The 19014-nt window shown below is 46.3% G+C and overlaps 3 protein-coding genes across 3 annotated transcripts; 2 read left to right on the top strand and 1 right to left on the bottom strand.

Moving 5' to 3' along the window:
- Nucleotides 1-2894: 2894 nt before the first annotated feature.
- On the top strand, nt 2895-6034 carry F4817DRAFT_238282 (uncharacterized protein). Its single transcript, XM_049299001.1, has 3 exons — nt 2895-3105; nt 3169-5819; nt 5924-6034. The coding sequence occupies exons 2-3, from the start codon at nt 3272-3274 to the stop codon at nt 5938-5940; spliced, it is 2565 nt and encodes an 854-aa protein (XP_049162401.1). The 5' UTR covers nt 2895-3105; nt 3169-3271; the 3' UTR covers nt 5941-6034.
- Nucleotides 6035-6751: 717 nt separating this feature from the next.
- On the top strand, nt 6752-10777 carry F4817DRAFT_326924 (uncharacterized protein). Its single transcript, XM_049301971.1, has 2 exons — nt 6752-7397; nt 7451-10777. Exons 1-2 carry the CDS (start codon nt 6986-6988, stop codon nt 10519-10521), a joined length of 3483 nt encoding a protein of 1160 aa, XP_049162400.1. The 5' UTR covers nt 6752-6985; the 3' UTR covers nt 10522-10777.
- A 549-nt stretch (nt 10778-11326) lies between these two features.
- Nucleotides 11327-14507, bottom strand: F4817DRAFT_238219 (acid protease). The gene is made up of 4 exons (XM_049299000.1): nt 14240-14507; nt 14059-14186; nt 13631-13984; nt 11327-13574 (listed from the first exon to the last, which is right to left on the bottom strand). Exons 1-4 carry the CDS (start codon nt 14341-14343, stop codon nt 11539-11541), a joined length of 2622 nt encoding a protein of 873 aa, XP_049162399.1. The 5' UTR covers nt 14344-14507; the 3' UTR covers nt 11327-11538.
- Nucleotides 14508-19014: the final 4507 nt, after the last annotated feature.

The raw sequence follows: 19014 nt of genomic DNA, 5'->3' as shown, positions 1-19014 counted from the left end.
AACTACACCAGTGGCGTTTCCGTAGCGTCTTATTCCTCCGTTTATATGAGAACGTTGGCGTTGTTACGTACTTACTATGTATACCGCCTCGTTGGCTGTTAGTGCGATTGATCATAAGAGATCCGATTTATCTACGATTTAAGTCAACGAGTTTCACAGATTTGCGCCGCTGGTTGCCCACGGGCCACAAACCACAAACCACAAACCACGATCCATTAACACACGGTCCACGGATGTCTAAGCGAGTTGGAACCAGGTGTTTCTCGTGTTCAGATCAACAGCCGCCATGGATTTGGACGGAAAATAAACATGGGTGATTTATGGAGTACATAGGGGAGGTGGGTGGTCTTAACCATAGTAGGCCGTAACCTAGTAGGCTTGGGTGGGATGGACAAATATGCAGAGCGGAAATTCACAAGGTGAGATACCAAATTTGTATTCCCACGTAGCTGTACTACAGCTACACATACTATGTAGAGTCCTATGTCCGGCAGGCTGTGCCTATGGACAGCGACCAATGCGTACACGAGCTGTCCCGTTTCGGCTGGAGAGTAGACCTGAATCTGACATTGCTCCGATTTGAAGCATTTGACGTAACAGGAGGGGGGAACTATTGTCAACAACGGATACCGAGAGAGGGAGCGAGCGGAAGGGGAGGTGGCTGCGTGTACAGCTCTCCCGAAACAATTGACTTTCCAGAAGTTTTGAATCCTAAACAGCGACGAGCCCTAAACCCGGGGATCTGGTTTTGCTCAACTCCATGGCCAGCTGCTCCATGGCTTAAGGCCTTAAGGCTGGTCATCCGAAACTGAAAAGAAAAAGAAAAAGAAATAGGGTTGGGATTGCCGGGATCATTTGACTCTGTGAAACGACATATATATATATTACATATGAAGAATAATCCGTCGTCGAAGGATGCCATCGCATGTAGATACTACCTGTATGTACTTGGGATCTTCTGTTAGAACGTTTCAATCTGATGAAACGGGTTCATCGTTGACTTACTACAACAAGAATCCCCCCAGTTTGACGGAGCCAACGCCTACTGTAATCAATTCCATCTTTCTCTCATCCTCGTTTCACAACTGACGTTGATTTGATCGTACCCAAAACTACAACACACCGCACCGATCAACAATTGTACACCTTGGCCGGACTGCCTGTCGATTTTAATTTACCTGTCCGATGTTGGACGCCCGGTGAGAAAGCAAGCAAATGGGTATTATCGCAATGCCACGGCAAGTTAATAATAAATGATGGAAGAATCAATCAATCCCTCATTCCCCACCAAGGTGGTGCAATAGTGCGATAGTGCGATAGTGCGCATCAGTCAGAGCTGTGTAGTATGTACTATGTAGAGCGCGAGTCCAAGGAAATTAATAAATTGCTTGAGGGCGCAGCAGGTTGGGAGCCAATTGGTGATCGAGTAACGTCCGCTATTTCTAGGACAGCCGGTCCAATTAGGGGTGCATGAACCGGACAGGGGTTAAATGCATTAAGAACCTGATCTAATTACGCGTCAGTTAACTGAGAAGACTTGTTTTTTCTACCAATTGCTGTGTTAATCACCTTCCTTTTTGCGGGTAGCTAGCGCCTTCTTCCAAGTATTTCAAGATGGACCCGCAAGTACTTCATCTTAGACGCCCTAGTCCCCAAGACCTGCCGCCCCTCCAAATCACGCCAGTGCTATGTATTTATGTATCGACCTGCATTGTGCAGCAGCGCGGACGGGAACCTTTTTACAGCACATCTGCCCTTGCTTTCATCCAGCCCGTCTGCACGTCGGTACGGACGTCGCAGCCCTTGAGATTATTATTGCATTAGGTGCATATATTTAATCTGTACGTATGTACGTCTTAGGAAGTCGGGAGTTGGATAGCGAAGGCGAAGTTGAAATATCCGCTGCTGCGCACGAGGCATTAGCATCGCCATTATATTTGTTGCACGACATTAGAAGAGATGGGACAAAATCCTAAAGGAAAAAAAAAAGAAAAAGAAAAGAAAAAAAAAGGGGTAAAAGGGCTCTATGTACTTAGAATTACTAGCCTCTGTCATTCCATTCAAGCCTCCCTCTTCTTATTCCATTCTTCATTGTCTCTCTTCTACTTACGACATCTTCATCACAACAGGATCTAACAATAGAACCAGTAGTTACTGCAATAGAATGAACAAATGTTTTGCATAGTACATTAGTACATAGTATTGACGCTTGTCAGTTCTGTCAAGGCTCAAAAAAAGTAGGTAGTCTTGGCCCCATTTCCTAAATAAGAGAGTCCAATATCGCTCCCCAATGCCACTAGACTATTTATGGACTAGCCCCACGTAATTAGCCATCTCAACTCCACCCCCTTCCCTGGCCCCCCCTGGTCCGTCTCCCCTGATCAATGAACAGACTGGTCAATAACGAGGCACCACCCCTGGGATTTAGTGCCTTGGCACCTTTAGCCACGACTCCTCTTCCACACTTTCCCTCTCCCACGTTTCCTCCAGCTGCTTCTCATTTACCCCTTCGACCTGCCTTGCCTTTCGCCCTCCACCCTACCTCTTCCGTCTTTCGCTCTTTTCCCTTTCGCCGACCTCGTAAGGTACACCTTTCGACGACAATATCCCCTCTCGGCGCTGGTCCTCCAACTACCTTGGAGCCTTGACCGCGAACCCGACGACTGCTTCGTAGTCGATCAGCCACCGGCAAGGCCAATGCATCGCTGAGGAATCGCCCGCGCGATACGTCGTGAACACCACACAATATACCAAATTGGAATTACCAGTCCAGATCTAAGTTGACGATTTATTCGTCGCGCCGCTCTTTTGAAAACAACATCAACAATAACAACAACAACTACTACTATATAACAAAACTATTTTGCTTGCGAACAAGGTCAGTGAAGAGCGTATATCATTGGGAGTCATCGTCATGGAGAGGATATAGAAGAATGGAGCAGATTTCCTTGACCCACGCCTGCTTCATATGGGGATCTGTCGTGGATCGGTCGTGCACTCTTAATATTGCTGCGGACAGGACGTAAAGTGCTGACAATCTTGCCCACAGCATCCACTCGTTGACATTTTTTGTCAAGTACATTCGTTCCAAATTATCCTGACATAGTAGGTAGAGCTGAAGTCTGACAATATTCCTCGCCATCTGGTGAGACTAACACTCGCCCTCAGTTACGATTTCGCATAGCCGTCAATTATCGAATTATACCCGCTGTAGCTGTCAACCAACGGTCAATCTGCCTGTCAAGAAGTTAAACCTTAATTTTAAGTCATCATGCATAAGGGGTCGTTAGTCGTAGCTGCTTTAGTGGCCGCTGCGTCGCTAGCAGGCGCCGAGCCGGAAAATAGACCAAAGATATACTTCCCTAGACATGTCAAGAGGCAGTATACTAACCACACCATTACGAGTTCGGCGTCGCAGAGTACCCAAAGCGAGTCGTCGTCGTCGGATTTGATAACTCATTCCTCGACGAAGAAGGACACGATTTCCGACTTATTGTCGAGTCTTCTTGGTGGGTCTTTGGACTCAACTGATTCTTCGACACTAACAAGCTCATCGTCTACGTCCCCTACCTCGTCTACCTCATCTTCATCTACATCGTCCCCGACTCGGATTTCTTCCGTGACGGGTACATCTCCCACGAGCGAATCCGGATCCCAGTCTCAGACTCAGTCCCAGTCGTCCCAGTCCCAGTCTGAATCTCAGACCCAATCCAAGGGTTCGTCTACTAAGACGAGCAGCAGCAGCAGCAGCACCGGCACCAGCGGTACCAGCAGCGGTAGTAGTAGTAGTAGCAGCAGCAGCAGCAGTGTGGGCTCTACTGGAGGGGTTCCACCGCTAATTGTGTTACCAACACTTAGCTTAGATCTCCCGACTCTATTGCCGCCAGAGACCACATCTTCTTCCGCCAACAAGACGGCGATCACGTCCTCGACAGGAACATTGACGGGGACGACTACTGCCGCTCCCACCACGACTGCTGAATCTAAGAATGAATCATCCACAATTGATACTAGTGCCCTACCCGTAACCGAATCTACGATCGAAGCCAACACGACAACGGTGCCGTCGTCTTCTTCGGGCATTCTTATAGCTCCTACGGGTGTCGTGACCCAATCTTCTAGCATTCCGACTTCTACGAGTTCAGATGGCGGGCTTATTGGTGGTATAACCAGCGTTGTTGGTGGAGTTACAAGTGCCGTGGGTGATGTTACGAGTGCCGTTCTTCCGGCGTCGACTGCCAACGCTACGGAGTCTGGCACAGGAGTGAGCACGAGCACGGGTACAGCTGCTTCTACCGGAATTAGCGCGAGCAGTACAGACAGCGGGTTGCTACCAACCCTTCTGCCTACATCTCTCTCTCTTTTCCCGACGACATCATTCCCTGGCACTGCTCCTACGGCCTCTGCCGCATCCACTGCCTCTGCCGCCCCTACTGCCTCCGCATCAAGCTCGGAAACTCCCCTCTTATCGCTACCACCGATCTTAGGTACGGGTTCGTCGACGGTTTCAGTCCCAACGTCGATTATTGGAAACACTACGGAATCAACAACTGTTTCGTCAACTGGATCCGGCAGCGTCAGCGTGCCAACCACAATTGCCACTCCAGTTCCTAGTAACAGCACAACGATAACTGACTCGAGTAGCCTACCAACTATTACATCTCCTACTGTGTCACCTAACTCTACGGTTTCGTCAACGGATTCTCTCACCTCTGTGCCTACCTCCGTGCCCAGTTCTGTGCCTTCTACTGTGTCTACTAGTGTCTTCTCAGTTCCTCTCAATACGACTGTTCCTCCGATTACTAGTTCCCAGCCGACAACGACTATCGAAACTTCTACAAGTTCAAGCGTTGAGTCTCCCATTGTCATTTCGACCAGCTCCTCTGTTACGCCTACGCCTACGCCTACGCCCACAACTACATCGACGCCCAGGCCGTTTACTAGTGCCACTGCGATAGCTACAATTACGGATTCTGAGTCTTGGCTCCCAACTACGATCATTGTCCAGCCATCCACTAGCACTCCCAGCACTGACGTGACCCGTACCGCTACAGGAATTCCAACGTCATTACCAAAGGCCATTACTCCTTCGACGAAGCCACCAGAGCAGCCCGATGGCACAACGCTCATCCAGATCTCATTCCTGTTCGGTGAGAATTACCAGCACCTTGTGAACGAGCCCCTAGCTGCTTCCCAGATGTTCGTGCTCCTCCCTCAAGGTCTTGCGTTCGGCGGTGGCTATGATATCAGCAGGGTCAAAATGTATAGCATTAGGCCTTACGACACTACTGCTCGCCTGGGCTACATTACCTCGCAAGCCATGGTCTACTATCCCACTGAGGGCATTGCCCAGCTTAGCAACGATATTGGATACCCTACAACTCCTTTGTACAATCACAAGAATCCCCTAGTGAAGAATTTGACGAGTGAGATTAACCCGGCCATTGGTATCATGCCAGGTGATCTGCTTGATGGTGTTCCCGGTTCTAGTGGAAGCAGTGGAGATGGTTCAACCGACGCTGGTACTCCCAACAACAATGACCCATTTGATACACAGGGTCCCAACGAGAAGACGACAAGCGCGCAACAGGGAATGACCGCCGGTATTGCTGTTGGTGCCGCTAGTGTTGCCGGTGCATATGGTGCTGCCATGTTCATCATTGCCCGCCGCTACAAGCGAAAGAAGCAGAGGCACCAGCGAAGCAGCTCCGTAACCTTACCTTCCGAGATGCGACAGAGCGGAAGTCCGGCTTTGATGGGTGGTGCGTTGCTGAGTCGGGATTTTACAAGCAATCCGGGATACGGTGGGGCTGGAGGAAATACTCGTGACAGCCAGGGCAGTGGGAGGAGCGGAATGAACAGCTCGGCACGCACTGCGAACATCTCGGCGCCTGTCGCAGCTGAGAATTCTCTTGGCTGGAACTGAGCCATCGTCCATGACCTGCACATCACATCCGTTTTTATTTTATAGTTCGATACCCATCCAGGAGGCGTTGCCAAGCCACTGTGGGCGGCCTGCCTAAGGAGTTGCGACCCTTGTGAGCATTCACTTAGGTTTTCTTGTGATTTACATTCTCAGATGGCTGGCTTTATCAAAGATATTTGAATATGCCGCCGAAAAAATTAACTACGAATCCTTGGCATCTATGGAGATCTCGGCCCACCTTTTGCTGGCGGGGATCTGGTGACCAAGGTACTTTAATCTAATGCGTTTGTTTGCACTTGCGGGAGTCGGAAGGGAGGCAAGATGCTTCGTGCCGGTTTGGAGTAGAGGCTGAAAGGAGGAAACGGATGCTGAAGATGGCTCTAGAGGGCCCGCGGCAACGACTGACCGTGGAATTGTATATTTATGACTATGACGCCTGCTCCGAATAGACACGTCCAATTCGAATCTGGTGTTGAAGGAAGATGGTTGAAAAAGAGAAGTCGAGACAACCCAATAGCGGCCCTCTAGAGCCGTCGTGTGTAATGGTTGACATATACCACGAATAGACGAAAAGAAAATCATTAAAAGTTCCTTTGGCTGGGTTGCTTGTATATTGAGAGCTTCGCGCTATGTTCTATAATATCTAGCTGATATTAACTTTAGGTTTGTCTTTATTAATGATTAAGACAGCAACTACTACTAGAGTTATTTGTATGAAGTACTATATACAACCACGCCTAAATATAACATCTCATTTGTTCCTACTTGAACCTTCTTGACTTTCTAAACCTAGTCTGATATGAGGTAGTTACTACCTGCCGGTAAATCTTCGGGGCTAACCTTAATTGGGTTTGGAGGATAGAAAATTACCGGCAGTGAAGCCAGTCATCCTTCAAATTTCCTCCTCAGTTTCTCAACCTCACATTGACTGTATAGCATCGCAAACTTCATAGCGCGCCCTCTCTTCCCTTCTACAGGAACTATACGAATAATTGACTGTGCCATATTCTGCTGCACAGTCAAAATCATATTCTCTACTTGTCTCTCCCGCCCTACTTTATGCAACAAGAGTTTTCCGAGGTTTCAAATCAGATTCAACTAGACAACACTTCTCAGTCCCCTAAACCCCTCCGACAACATGGCTTTCAGCACCATGGTCTCAGTGGCAACGCCCATGGCTCCCTACTGCAACAGCAGTCTGGTGACGTGTCGCCGCTGTCTACGCGGGGGGACGCCGGCGCTGGAGTTAGTGGAGAAGGCGTTGACCCGGATTCCCTCCAGAAGCAATTGCGCCGATTGAACGACGCTCGTGGCGAGCCGGATGCGACGCGATCCAAGGCCCCAGGCCAACGAATATTAGCATATGAAAGTGCATTGACACCAACCATACCGAGGCAGGCTCTTGGATTTAAGGTCATTAAACGCGCCGACGCGGGTTCTGACGGCGTCCAACTGTCTGATTTCCCCAATGGTATGCCACCTCAGTGCTCATCAACACTAGTATTTAGTCTAATTATATCGTAGAGATTTTAACGCATATCTTATCGCATTTGCATCCCGACTCGCACGCATCTGTAGCCTTAGTATCGAAGCGATTTTATTCGTTGGTCACCACCCCTCATGCGTGGCGCATGGCCTTTCAGCGGTTCTTTCCCGGACAGGACGCACTGGTCACGGCTGCTAAGCCTCATGGTAGGATATGGGACCAAGATGATTCGGACCTCGTGCGCTCAGAAGTTCGTCATTTTACGCGGCTTACACCACATGCTTCCTGGCGCAGCGAATATCTTTTGAGAACTCGACTTCTCCGTAGTCTTGTTAGGGGAAAGCCGGGATCGAGCTCCGGAGGCATCGGTTCTTCCTTGAGGACTAGCCAGTCCGGTAAGAAGGCGAGTGCGGTCTTGACTTATAACACCAAAGCCCCGACACCAGTGACCCATATTCATGCTACCTTTAATCCCGGCGGGAAGAAGCCGCCCAGGGTAGTTCATGGCGCATCGGAAATGGGAATCGCCAGTGCGAGCGATCCTACCTGTGGCAAGGTTGAGAAATGGGGTTTAGATGAGATAGGCTTTGCTCAATTAGACGAAGTCGTGCCATTTCTTTTACCTTATGGGGTCGGCGAAGGTCCCGCCGCTGTTCCTAACGTTATGGATGTTAGCCAGCCGTATGGACTTGTTGCTGGAGAAGGCTTTCCCGGCGGTCGCGTATTCTATCGTTCAAGTGGCGAGTATAGAGGTAAACATCTTGGCCAAGAAACAGGACTCATTGAGGCCCATCCCGACATTCCAAAGATCCCAGAGCTCTCCGAGAGTGTCTGCGCAGTCTGGATCGCCAAATCCTCCGCTCTTCCCTCTATGACCCAATCGTTGGTAGGGATCATGATCGGCTCATCGTTAGGTGTCGTGACTTCATATGCGCTTGGTTACGATCCTAGTGGTCCACGATACGCCGCAGGTGAGATGAGCGCCCGTTGGGTGCTTAGTCCAGGCGTGCCTATCATCGCACTCAAAGTTGATGAAAGCTATAGCCAGAAGCGTAAAGCTCTCGGCCGAGTGTGGGCAGTGGCCCTGAACGCGTTGGGCGAGGTATACTACCTAACACAACCCCCGACTGCACCTACCAGCAAGACAAAAGCCGATGATATTGTCAAGCTCGCATGGCATACAGGTCGCTCGACTTCTTGGCATCTAGTAGAAGCTAGTCGACGACAGGCGCGTATGGATGAGTCAGGTAAAAATGCGGTCCGTGGGGCCTATTCCCCAAGATCGCCCTCGAATAGCATGGGTCTCACCAAAGATCAAATGGCTGCAGAAGCTCGCGAGATTGAAAGGTTCCTCCGCTATAAACCAGCTCATTTCCGCAAGGTATGTCATGGGTGGGATATGCGTCGAAAGCTTGAAGTAGATTTCGCAAATGACGACGAACATGGAGCCGGTGAAAGTGTGTTCATCCTCGATTGCGCGCTGGAGGAAGACCAAACTTCGGCTATCAAGAGGTTCCAGCGAAGTACTACAGGTCGAACCCAACCTAGCACTCGGCCAGTTACCAGTCCAGAATCCACCGTAGAAGCCGCCCCAGCTCCCTCCATATTCGGTGGCGACAGTATGAGATCGCCTTCTCCAAATTCGTCTGGTTCGCCGTTACTTAAGCAAGTATTGTCAGCTTCGTGCAAGTCGTCTCCACCAAATATGACCGGTACTGGGAAGTCAGATCTGGATGATTGGTCCGAGACGTGCTTTTGCTCGAAAGAGCTTGGTAATACGCAGATAACTGCGAGCGGCATAGACACTTCGCAACTTGCTCTAATCACTTCTTTCGAAGACCCTTTGAAAGCTACGGTGGGCTTAACTTCGAGTGGCCCATCAACGCCAGCCAGGCAAGCACCATCGGATATTCCTGGTAGACGGGCGAGACTATTCGGCGTGGGCACGAACAAGGGAAAGGTTATACTGTGGAATACGCGAGAACTTCATACTGGCGATGGTGTACACCCTGTCAGAATCATCCAAACAGAGTCTCCTAAGGTTTCTTGCTTAGCCCTGTCGGCTCTTTACCTAGTACATGGCGGTACCGACGGGCTTGTCCAAGCTTGGGATCCCCTAGCGTCTACATTAGAGCCTCTTAAGACCATCAATTCTCGGTCTCCAGGCCGGGTGCCTCGCCATTTACTCCTTACCAATCCTGCGTCGCATGCTACAAATTTCTCGGCTGTCGGGGCCATCTACCTGGATCCCGATCCAACGGTCTTACACGGAATAGTGGCATTCGGAACATTTGTGCGCTACTGGGCCTATAGTTCTTCAAACTATACCACGGGGCGCAAGCGCCGGCATCGCCATTCTGATATTCACGGTCGAGCCTCCGGTCGACGTCACGGCGGTGGTGTTGAGGGCTACATTGCCGCCGAAGCTGAAGAGCTACGTAACGAGCAACAGCACAAGGAACGAGAACAAGCTCGACTTCGTTCCCGCTTTGGCGTTGGCTTTGGAGATTTGACAGAAGAGGAGGCTTTGCGCTACGCTGAAATGATGTCTCAGGAGTCCTTCCTTCTTGACAGGCAACGCCGGACAAGCGCTAGCGACACGGGATCCGCTGCAGATTTCGACACGACGTCTAGTTCTAACAGCACCGTCACCCCCGATCCAAGCGTAACGGATCCAAGTCCTCTAGCGGCTAGTTCAAGCGCCAATAATAACACGACGGACGAGAGTGATTACGAGCGCCAGATTCAAGCCGCGATTCGCTTATCTCTCATGGAGGGGGTCAACGACACGGGAAGTTCACCAAGGGCTAGTAGTTCTGGAGAGTACGCGGCTCCGATTACGATTAAGGAGAATAGAATCACAAAGCCTTCGTTCAGCAGCTCGCCTTCGTCGAGTCATACCCCCATCGTCAAACAAGCCGAATCTTCTAGCTTCACTGCGACAAGCCTCAACTCGGTCGCTGATGACGATCTAGAATTTGCGCTGCAACTTAGTCTCGCGGAGGAAGAAAGCAGGAAGACAAGCATGCCGGCTTTGGAAGATATAGACAATGAGTTCCCTACGCTCGAGGGAAGCGGGTTGGGGAAGGGGAAGAGGAAGGCTGTTTGATGCCTCGGCCCTTGGCAGGGGAGGAATTACGTTCTTGGTATTATATTGGTATTGCGTTTTCTGATTGTTTCTATATTTTTCTCTTCTCGCCCGCAAACAGGGCTTAATTAGTTGATACGACTTTCCGATGCCTTTGGCTTCGTCCATAAGGAATCGTTTATATTATTGCTATACAAAAAGTATCAAATCTTGTTTTGGTAATTGCCTATGCCCTTGATATCATACGTATAGTATACTATGTGTTGTTGAATGTCTAGTGTATAAGATGATAGATGATATTTGGTCTTACCCAGTATCTGATGCCTAGGTGTTTACCTATTCTTTAGAAAATATTTTATTACACGTCGTGGTTGGGTCTACGTAATTCAGACTTGAAGAAGCACACAATCACTAAATAACCGATAAGAATAGGTACCTAGGTAGACAGCATGCTTAAGAGAGCGGTCTCTATTTTTCCTATTTTCTGTAGCTCGGTACCTAGGCATAGCCAGCTTGTCTATACCAAACGCCGCACGCGGCGGATAACACAACGCGTGCCCTCGTAGCATCAACACCGTGGTATCAGTAGGCACTCCGTGCTTCCACCCCATCATAGATCCATAGGCGATCGACGCTCCGCCCGTCTCCTCGTTACACACGTACAATTATAAGGGGTACAATTCCTCCGTCCGCCCAAACACCACCTCCCAGTTTTGGCAGGCGGTGTCGCCGCACGGTTGGGATAAAAAAAAGGATAGATGTCTGCCTCTAACTCGAACGCCCTTCCGATGCACGGGAGGCCCCCCGGTATGCCCGTGCTCTTCGTCATCATCGAAACGAGGCATGCATCTGGGGAATATGTAAACAAAAAGCCTCCAACTCCTTTGCTAGTATATACAAATGTATAGGCGCGTAGGTATCAAAGTTCAAAGGAAATATAAAAAGAAAATGCGTCAAGCAAAGTCGGGTAAATGTGATTGGAACCTCGCTTCGCGAGGCCTCTCACGGATATTACAGATGTTGGGTTATATATATATATCAGGGCATTTCCCAGCTATATCGTTGTGACGCTGGTTGGGGTATATGAATGAGATCGGGGCCGTCTATTCGGCCAAGAAAGGCCTGCTCATGCGCCGCGGTCATGCGAGCTTCCTCCTCGATAGTGTAATTGCTTCCAAGTGTGTCGGCTCTGGACACGCGGCGAGATGCACGGCGCGAGTCGTATTGAGATTCGTCGTTATCTGGAATAGGAGGCATAGGAGGGTAAGCAATCGGCTGGCCATCGCTATCAACGATCCCAGGTATTGATGGCTGAGGGGTCTGAGGGGTCTGAGGGGTCTGAGGAGTTTCGGGGGTATGAACGGGTTGATGGGGTAGTTGGACATTATCTGGCAAAGGTCCAAGACATATTACTCGCGATGCATCGATGGGTGTTCTCTGGAATGAGGCGAGAGGCGGTACAATTGAGGGAGCATGCGATATCGAGAGCCCAGCGGTGGAAGCAGACCGGGCGAGTGAAGCCGATCCCGGGTTGCTCCATGAGGACGGCGATGACGGAGTATAGGTGAGGTTCGGATTTGAGGCCGAGTGAGAAAGGGTTTGGGTAGGGACGAACCCCATAGGAGAGTACGCGTCCGTCATTCTATTTGTCCAGTCGCTCTGAGAACTCAACGGCGAAGGCATGTTGTTGCTCTGAGTATCATACGTTGGGCTCGAAACTGGTGAGGGGGTTTCGGCGATATGGTTCATCGGTCCGTACTGTCCCACAGGACTGATATTGTGGTATATTCTAGTCGGCGCCTCTACCGTACGAGGGATATACTCGGGTACCAACCCTTGCTTTTGCCGTTCTAACTGATGCTTCCCAAACTCATACTCATTCATTCTATAATCTTGCCTCTTACCAGCATTCATTACGTGCTTAGTCATGGTGCCGTCCAACTCCACGGGCTCTGGACCTGGTAATTCGTAGCGCTCATGGCTTCGGTCTGCAGCAAATTCATACACCTTCGGCTCGTTACTCTCGAGTTCTTCGCGGATATTTTCATGGGTAGTAGTGGAGCGGGTACTCCCCTTCCTACCCTTCCTATTCGCGCATCTCTTCGACATCTTTGAAACAATACGAGCTACCGGGGTAGTTGGCGGCGACGAGTCGATCGTGGAAGCTTTATCTTTGAAAGTCTCATCGTTATTATCCGCTTCCCGCTGCTTCCTCCTCCTCCTTCGGCGCAATACGAAGAAAGCTATAACGGCGGCTATGCCTAGAAAACAGATTCCTATTGCTAAGCCTACAGTTTGCGGCTGGGTAAGACCTCCTCCTTGGTCGGGTTGCGGGGGTGGGCCGGGGTATGGACTATGCTCCCAGGTTGCTACAGTCTGGATAGATGTATCTCGAAGTGGTCTCTCTGGGAATTTAGCTTTATGAACCGAAAAGCTACTGGTTTCGTAGTTTGTGATCAAATACGCTTCTTGGAAGAAGGATCTTCCAATAATAACTGGGCCATTGGCCTCAGTTCGCTTTAAAGGGAAATAGGGGACCGCCGCTGCAGTGTAGTTAATAATGTTCATGAACGGGTAACGAAGAGTTTGAATAAATGCACTAGCGGAGACGGTAATGTTCACAACTCCTGGCACATTGAGAGGCTGTCCGAAGTTGTCATGGTTTTCTGCACTCGATAGGGTAAAAGTGAACGAGAGATCCGGTGACGAACGAAATCGCTCCAGATTATCAGTGTTTTCGCTGTTCGAGAACACATAAAGCCCATATGTCTCATTCCACGTAAGATTCAAGTTAGCAGCGAATCGGTCGCAAATGTTTGACGGAAGCCATAAGTAAGGCGTGGAACTGTCAAGCACAGCTGTCACGGATTCGTTAAATGATGACAATGGAATTGACGTAGCCGGCCAGGGAGTTGGAGCCTGGCCAGCATTAGAAACCGAGGCAGTGATAGCTCTCACAAGCACCTCGGGCTGTCTCGAGGTCGCATTAAGGCTAAATTTTGTGTCATGGGGCTCAAAGCGGTTTGCATCATACCCACCCAACGTTAGAGACAACGGAATTCCTCGCTCGCCAGCTAGTTAGATATTGTTAGCACCCTGTCTATGGCTATAGGTTTGCTCCAGTACTCACCATAATAAGCTCCAGCAGTGTAGCCATAACTGTGACTCGGGATAGTGCCATCTTGCTCGACTAACGCAGCAATGGGACTCTGTACGATGACGTTGTTGAAGCGACCAGGTGTGATACCTAAGCCGAAGAGTCCATTGAAATAACCAGTCTCGTTGACGCCAGCTACAACCTGTTTATTGAAAGAAGTCTGCCAACGACGTACGCTATCATATACGACAACAGTCTCCATCGCATAATCACCATTGCCTCCAACGCCAAGGTAGTCCAAGCCAAGCTGCCAGGCACCGAGCGAAGACCAGCTCTGCGAGGCACTGGTGTTATAGACGCCTCCACGAGCTTGGACGCATTGGCTATCTGATCGAAATATGTTAGAGCGCTGTCTTAAATGTATGGTTTGCGCTACCCCGGATTCGCATCTAAAAACTTACTGGAACCGCAACCGCCGGACTCGACAACCCATATCTCGGATAGGCTCGTGCTCACAAGAACATCAATCTCCTGGGCTGGTTCCCCTACGAAGAGACCAATCGAAGACCAATTGCCGTCAACACCGTACCTAAGTCACCATTAGCTCCATGCCCATCCTAAAAGAATTTCAGGTACACATGCCAGTTCAGAGAGGGCTCGATCCATAAAGCGCTGAGGTCGTCGGCATTGACTAAATCGGGTACGAGCAACGTCCCGATGATAGTCGCAAGGAGATATGTAAACATTGTCCGGCCTATCGCACCAACCCGGCAGTCATACAGGAGACGCGCAAGGTCACCAGCCTTTTCCCTTCCCAAGCTTCATGGGGCTCGCAGAGACGTCGACGTAACTTTGATCCAAATCCATCAAATTCCGAAAATGCAAAAATCGACGCGGTTTGGTACGATTGCGGGCGTCGTGGCGTCTCTATCGTTACGCCTAAGATCGATTAGTCGCGTATAACGTTATCGAGTTAAATCCGCGGTAGGTTGGGTGCAAGAAGAAAAAAAGATAAGACGAAACAACCAAGTCGAAGCGAATTTCCGTCAGTGGTGGGATCTGCCGGGCGCAGGTAATGAACGGTTCTACAATCACTGCCCAATGCCATGCCTGCTATAATCCATGCCATACATGTCACGCCCACTCGCAGCGTATGCAGATCGACGGAGCGTGCTATCTTGCTACCGTGCAGGGTATGGGGTTCACCTTGTGGCTAAAATGCAAGTCACCATGGTCTCGCCAGTGGAGGTGTCGGGGGTTGTGCCTGTCAGGGGTCAGAGCCACGCTACCTGCCAGGCCTGCCAGCTTGCATGGCCGCATACATAGAATATGGAACATGGAATTCTATCACCGGTCTTAGAATATGTACATACCTACTGTGTACGTAGCTAGCAGCCTCGCTAGTGTCCAGTCATGGTAATGCATAAATGCATTCGACAAGGAGCAACTCTAGGCCTTTTCCAGGCCACTAGGTAGGAGTCGATCCGTAAAGCGTGCCAGTGGTGGTATAACACTAACAAGAATACGTATTGTGAAATATCAATCACGACCTCGGAATGTAGCACCTAACCAGTTAGCTGTATGTACCTCATCTGTCTGCTCATGCAGGAGAGGGGCGAACAAGCGAGTGAAATGAGTCTCGGCTCTGACAGTCGTATGTACCTTGTCTTCTCGCGTGGCTTGTCGGCCTACTATTCCCCAGATCCTCCTGTGTTAAGGTGGTGTCGATAACGCTAGAGCTAGCTACCCGTAGCTTACATGTAGGTACCTAGGTCTAGCTAGGTGAGGTACACAGTAGATCTCTAGCTGGGTGGACTTGTAATGCAATTGTGCTGTGCAGTAGGTAATGTCCCTTACGTGACTAATTGGGAACGCCTGGGGCTTTTTCTCCGTTGCGACAACGCTATAGCAAGTAGACTACCTAAGGTACTACAGTTCGTAGAATTACTGCGTTGTACTGCGTTATATCGAAATGACCCTGTCCTTGCGCGTTCGGCAGTCCAAGGTCCTCGTTCTCGGATTATCTAACAAGGAATACGTGCGGCCGCCGGCGTAGCAGAGCGGAACGAGTACTAACCGTTAGAAGTTTAGGGGTATCTGATGATCGTCGCTCGCATAAAAAGCTGGGCAACGGCCGAAACAGGTTAATACGTGATAGATTGGACAGGGCTGGGTAAATAAGAAACGACGTAGCCCTTTTCTGCCGATGCGTCGAGTAATAAAAGGCGACGGAGCCGACGATGGAACACGCGTACCTCTACTTATACGTTTTGCGGTATTTAGACGGTGGTGTATACATGAAGTGCGATAATCGGTCTTTCATACGTGGAAAATACATACGCCATACAGGTATGGGTTTGTTCACATTGGAGAAGAATAGGTTAGGGGTAGAAAGGTAGAAAAGCACAAGATTGAGATAAGTGATAATGACGACTTGGAGGAGCCGGAGGGAATTGGAAGGTGGTTTGAGATCAGTGGGTCGTCCCCCAATGGAATCTGCAGTATCTGCCGGTACCTAGGTACCTAAACTACGGTAGTTACCCCGCTCCTCCTATGGTGGAGGGAGCATGAGTGACCCGACCTATGCCCCGCTCCCTACCTGACTTTACCTAACCTGTGCAGGGGCAGTTTGTGTAAGAGACCTGATATGACCTGACCTGTGTAAAAGTTCAGTAGACTTGTGGAATAAAGTTTACTTAATTTATAAACCCTTATTATTTAGCGAATTTTTATAAGGTATATTTATTTGTATAAATGTTATATAATATATAAGGCATAATTGTTATATAATAAAATAAATATTATAATAACCGTTATAAAAAATTAAAATAATATTAATAAAGTAAATATTTAATAAATATTTAATAAATATTAATTAATAATTAAATTAATTTATAAAAAAGTAAATATTTAATAAATATTTAATAAATATTAATTAATTAAATTATAAATGGTTAAATTAATTTATAAAAAAATAAATATTTAATAAATATTAATTAATTAAAAATTAAGTTAATTATAAAAAAATAAATATTTAATAAATATTAATTAATTAAAAGTTAAATTAAACTATAAATTAACCATAAATTAAATGAACTTTATTTTATAAATTTATTAAACTTTTACACTTTTATATAAATTGTTTTTACATAAATAAAGTAAAAAATAAAACATAAATTAAATTATTTAATTTTTTTATAATAAACTATTAATGCAATTATGTTAAAATTAAAAAAATTAATGGCATTATGTTTAATAAAATAATAATAACATTAAAAATATAATATAAACTTAATTATTTGTTTTATATATATAATTTATAAAATAATACATATTTTTTTTTAAAATTAATAATATAATAATTTTACAAATATTTATTTAAATTTTTTTTAAAAAAAATTAATATTTTAATTAATAAATAATAAAAATTATAATTTAAATTATATATAATTTAATTTAATATTAATAAAAATATTAAAAAAGTTATAAACGTAATTATATAAACCGTTTTTTTTAAAAGTTTAAAAAATTAACCAATTAAATTATTTTAATAAATATTAATATTTGAGTTATATATATAACATATAATATATAATACATTTAAATAATTTTATAAAAATAATAATTTAAACATTATAATTAATATTATTTTATAACTTTAATTAATACGAAAATAATAATTTAAATTACATTTAAATCGGCTTTTTAATTATTATATTATAATAAAATTAAATAACGTTTATATAAAAAAATAAACACGTGATATTTTTTAAAAACAATTTAATAAAATTATTTTAAATAAACTTTAAATATTTTAATAATAATATAATATTTAATATATATCGTATAAACATGTAATTTAATCCATTATTTTCGCATTAATTATAATTATAATATAATATTAATTATAATGTTTAAAATGTTATTTTCGTAAAATTATTTAAATATATTATATATTATATATTATATATATTAAATAATTAAAAATTAAATTAATAATGGAATTTTTTAATTTAATTAATTAATGTTAAAAATTAATGGGGAAGATAGCCCGGATGCATATTAATGTTTATAATAATAACTAAACTTTATTTTATTTTGTATATAGCGTATTGTGTATTTAGCGTTGCTTATTATATTACCTTATTAAACATAATGCGACCAATTTTCTTGATTTTGGCACAGTTGCACTAATGGTCCACCATACCTCCCCTTCTTTCGTCTCTTAGAATTCTTAAGGCAAGTTCTCTGTCCGAGAAGAGGAAAGGCCAACACCTGATTGGGGCAAAGACGGGAATCCTATCGGAGGTACCTGTCCGTAACTTGAGTTCTCAGCTAAAGTTCTCACATGTCTCCAACAATTTAACTTTATCTGTGCATTAGCAATTCTCATATTTATCCCACTCCGTTTATATTTAATAAGTTATGTAATGGCCAGCATCCATCTTCACTCACTTATGTACATACATACATTGATATTGATGATATTTGTGATAACGAATCGATAGTAATCCTTTGTTTGCTTTGCTAAAGCAGGGCAAGTTCGGACTCGCTAACTTCCAGACCATGGAATATCGAAGAGGAATGCAGCAGGATTTCTTGGTCGGCTTATTCCTCCTCGTAACACTGTAAATCCGAATCGGTCGAGCTATATGCCCGTTGGTTATTCTCGCGACTTGTGAGATGTACCTTAGTACATCTCAACACGTGACTGCTCGTCACGTGTCATTCAGACATTCAGATTCATCTTGAGTGTTTGTAACAAAATAATAATGTTTCATTTTTATTAGTTAGTTCAATAGATCAATTTATCTAACACGACTCTTACGCCGCGATTCTTACGTAGTTGGTGTCAGGAACAGCAGCTCAGCTCGATCCTAATGCTGAGGTGTTGGTTTCTGATACGGCTATCTGACGAGAATCCTATAAGAATCCCACAAGGCTACGAATTATGTCAGGGCGATGCAGCGAACTTCGTCCGAAGTTTCTAGGCCCCTATTTACAAGAATACGTCATCGAGGTCGTAAACATGTTTCCAATTCGTGTATTACCGCCACCCTGATATCTGGGAGCTACTTACCTACAGTAGGTAGCTATCAGCTGTTAACAAGCTCCGCCAGAAAACGTCAAGGTCAAGCTGGATACTACCGGCAGTCCAGACGAGGAGCTTGGTGTCCATCCGAAATCGATTCTAAGCGTACACCGCCCAATTAGGTGTCATCTTGTCGAAATACTACGCTCTCCAGCGTCCATACAGTGCTGGCCTCTCCCACATTTACATAGTTCCCGACGGTCGGTATTCGCAATACATATCACCATCTGGCCTTCATCCGGCAAATTTAATTGATCGTCGCCTCCTTTTCACCATTGTCCATTCAAACGTCCAGGTCTCCGCTCTTCCATTTATTGGTAGTCTG

Source organism: Daldinia loculata (genome assembly GCF_022478755.1).
Source record: "Daldinia loculata strain CBS 113971 unplaced genomic scaffold F4817scaffold_6, whole genome shotgun sequence".
NCBI lineage: Eukaryota > Fungi > Ascomycota > Sordariomycetes > Xylariales > Hypoxylaceae > Daldinia > Daldinia loculata.
Note: the sequence above shows the minus strand (reverse complement) of the source record. Positions and strands in the feature narration are given on the sequence as shown.

Coding starts and splice junctions, on each gene's coding strand:
- F4817DRAFT_238282 (XM_049299001.1), top strand. CDS start 3,272: ATGCATAAGGGGTCGTTAGTCGTAGCTGCTTTAGTGGCCGCTGCGTCG.
- F4817DRAFT_326924 (XM_049301971.1), top strand. CDS start 6,986: ATGCAACAAGAGTTTTCCGAGGTTTCAAATCAGATTCAACTAGACAAC. Junction 7,398..7,450: donor ACTGTCTGATTTCCCCAATG/GTATGCCACCTC, acceptor ATTATATCGTAG/AGATTTTAACGCATATCTTA.
- F4817DRAFT_238219 (XM_049299000.1), bottom strand. CDS start 14,343: ATGTTTACATATCTCCTTGCGACTATCATCGGGACGTTGCTCGTACCC. Junction 14,187..14,239: donor ATCGAGCCCTCTCTGAACTG/GCATGTGTACCT, acceptor ATGGTGACTTAG/GTACGGTGTTGACGGCAATT. Junction 13,985..14,058: donor GTCCGGCGGTTGCGGTTCCA/GTAAGTTTTTAG, acceptor TATTTCGATCAG/ATAGCCAATGCGTCCAAGCT.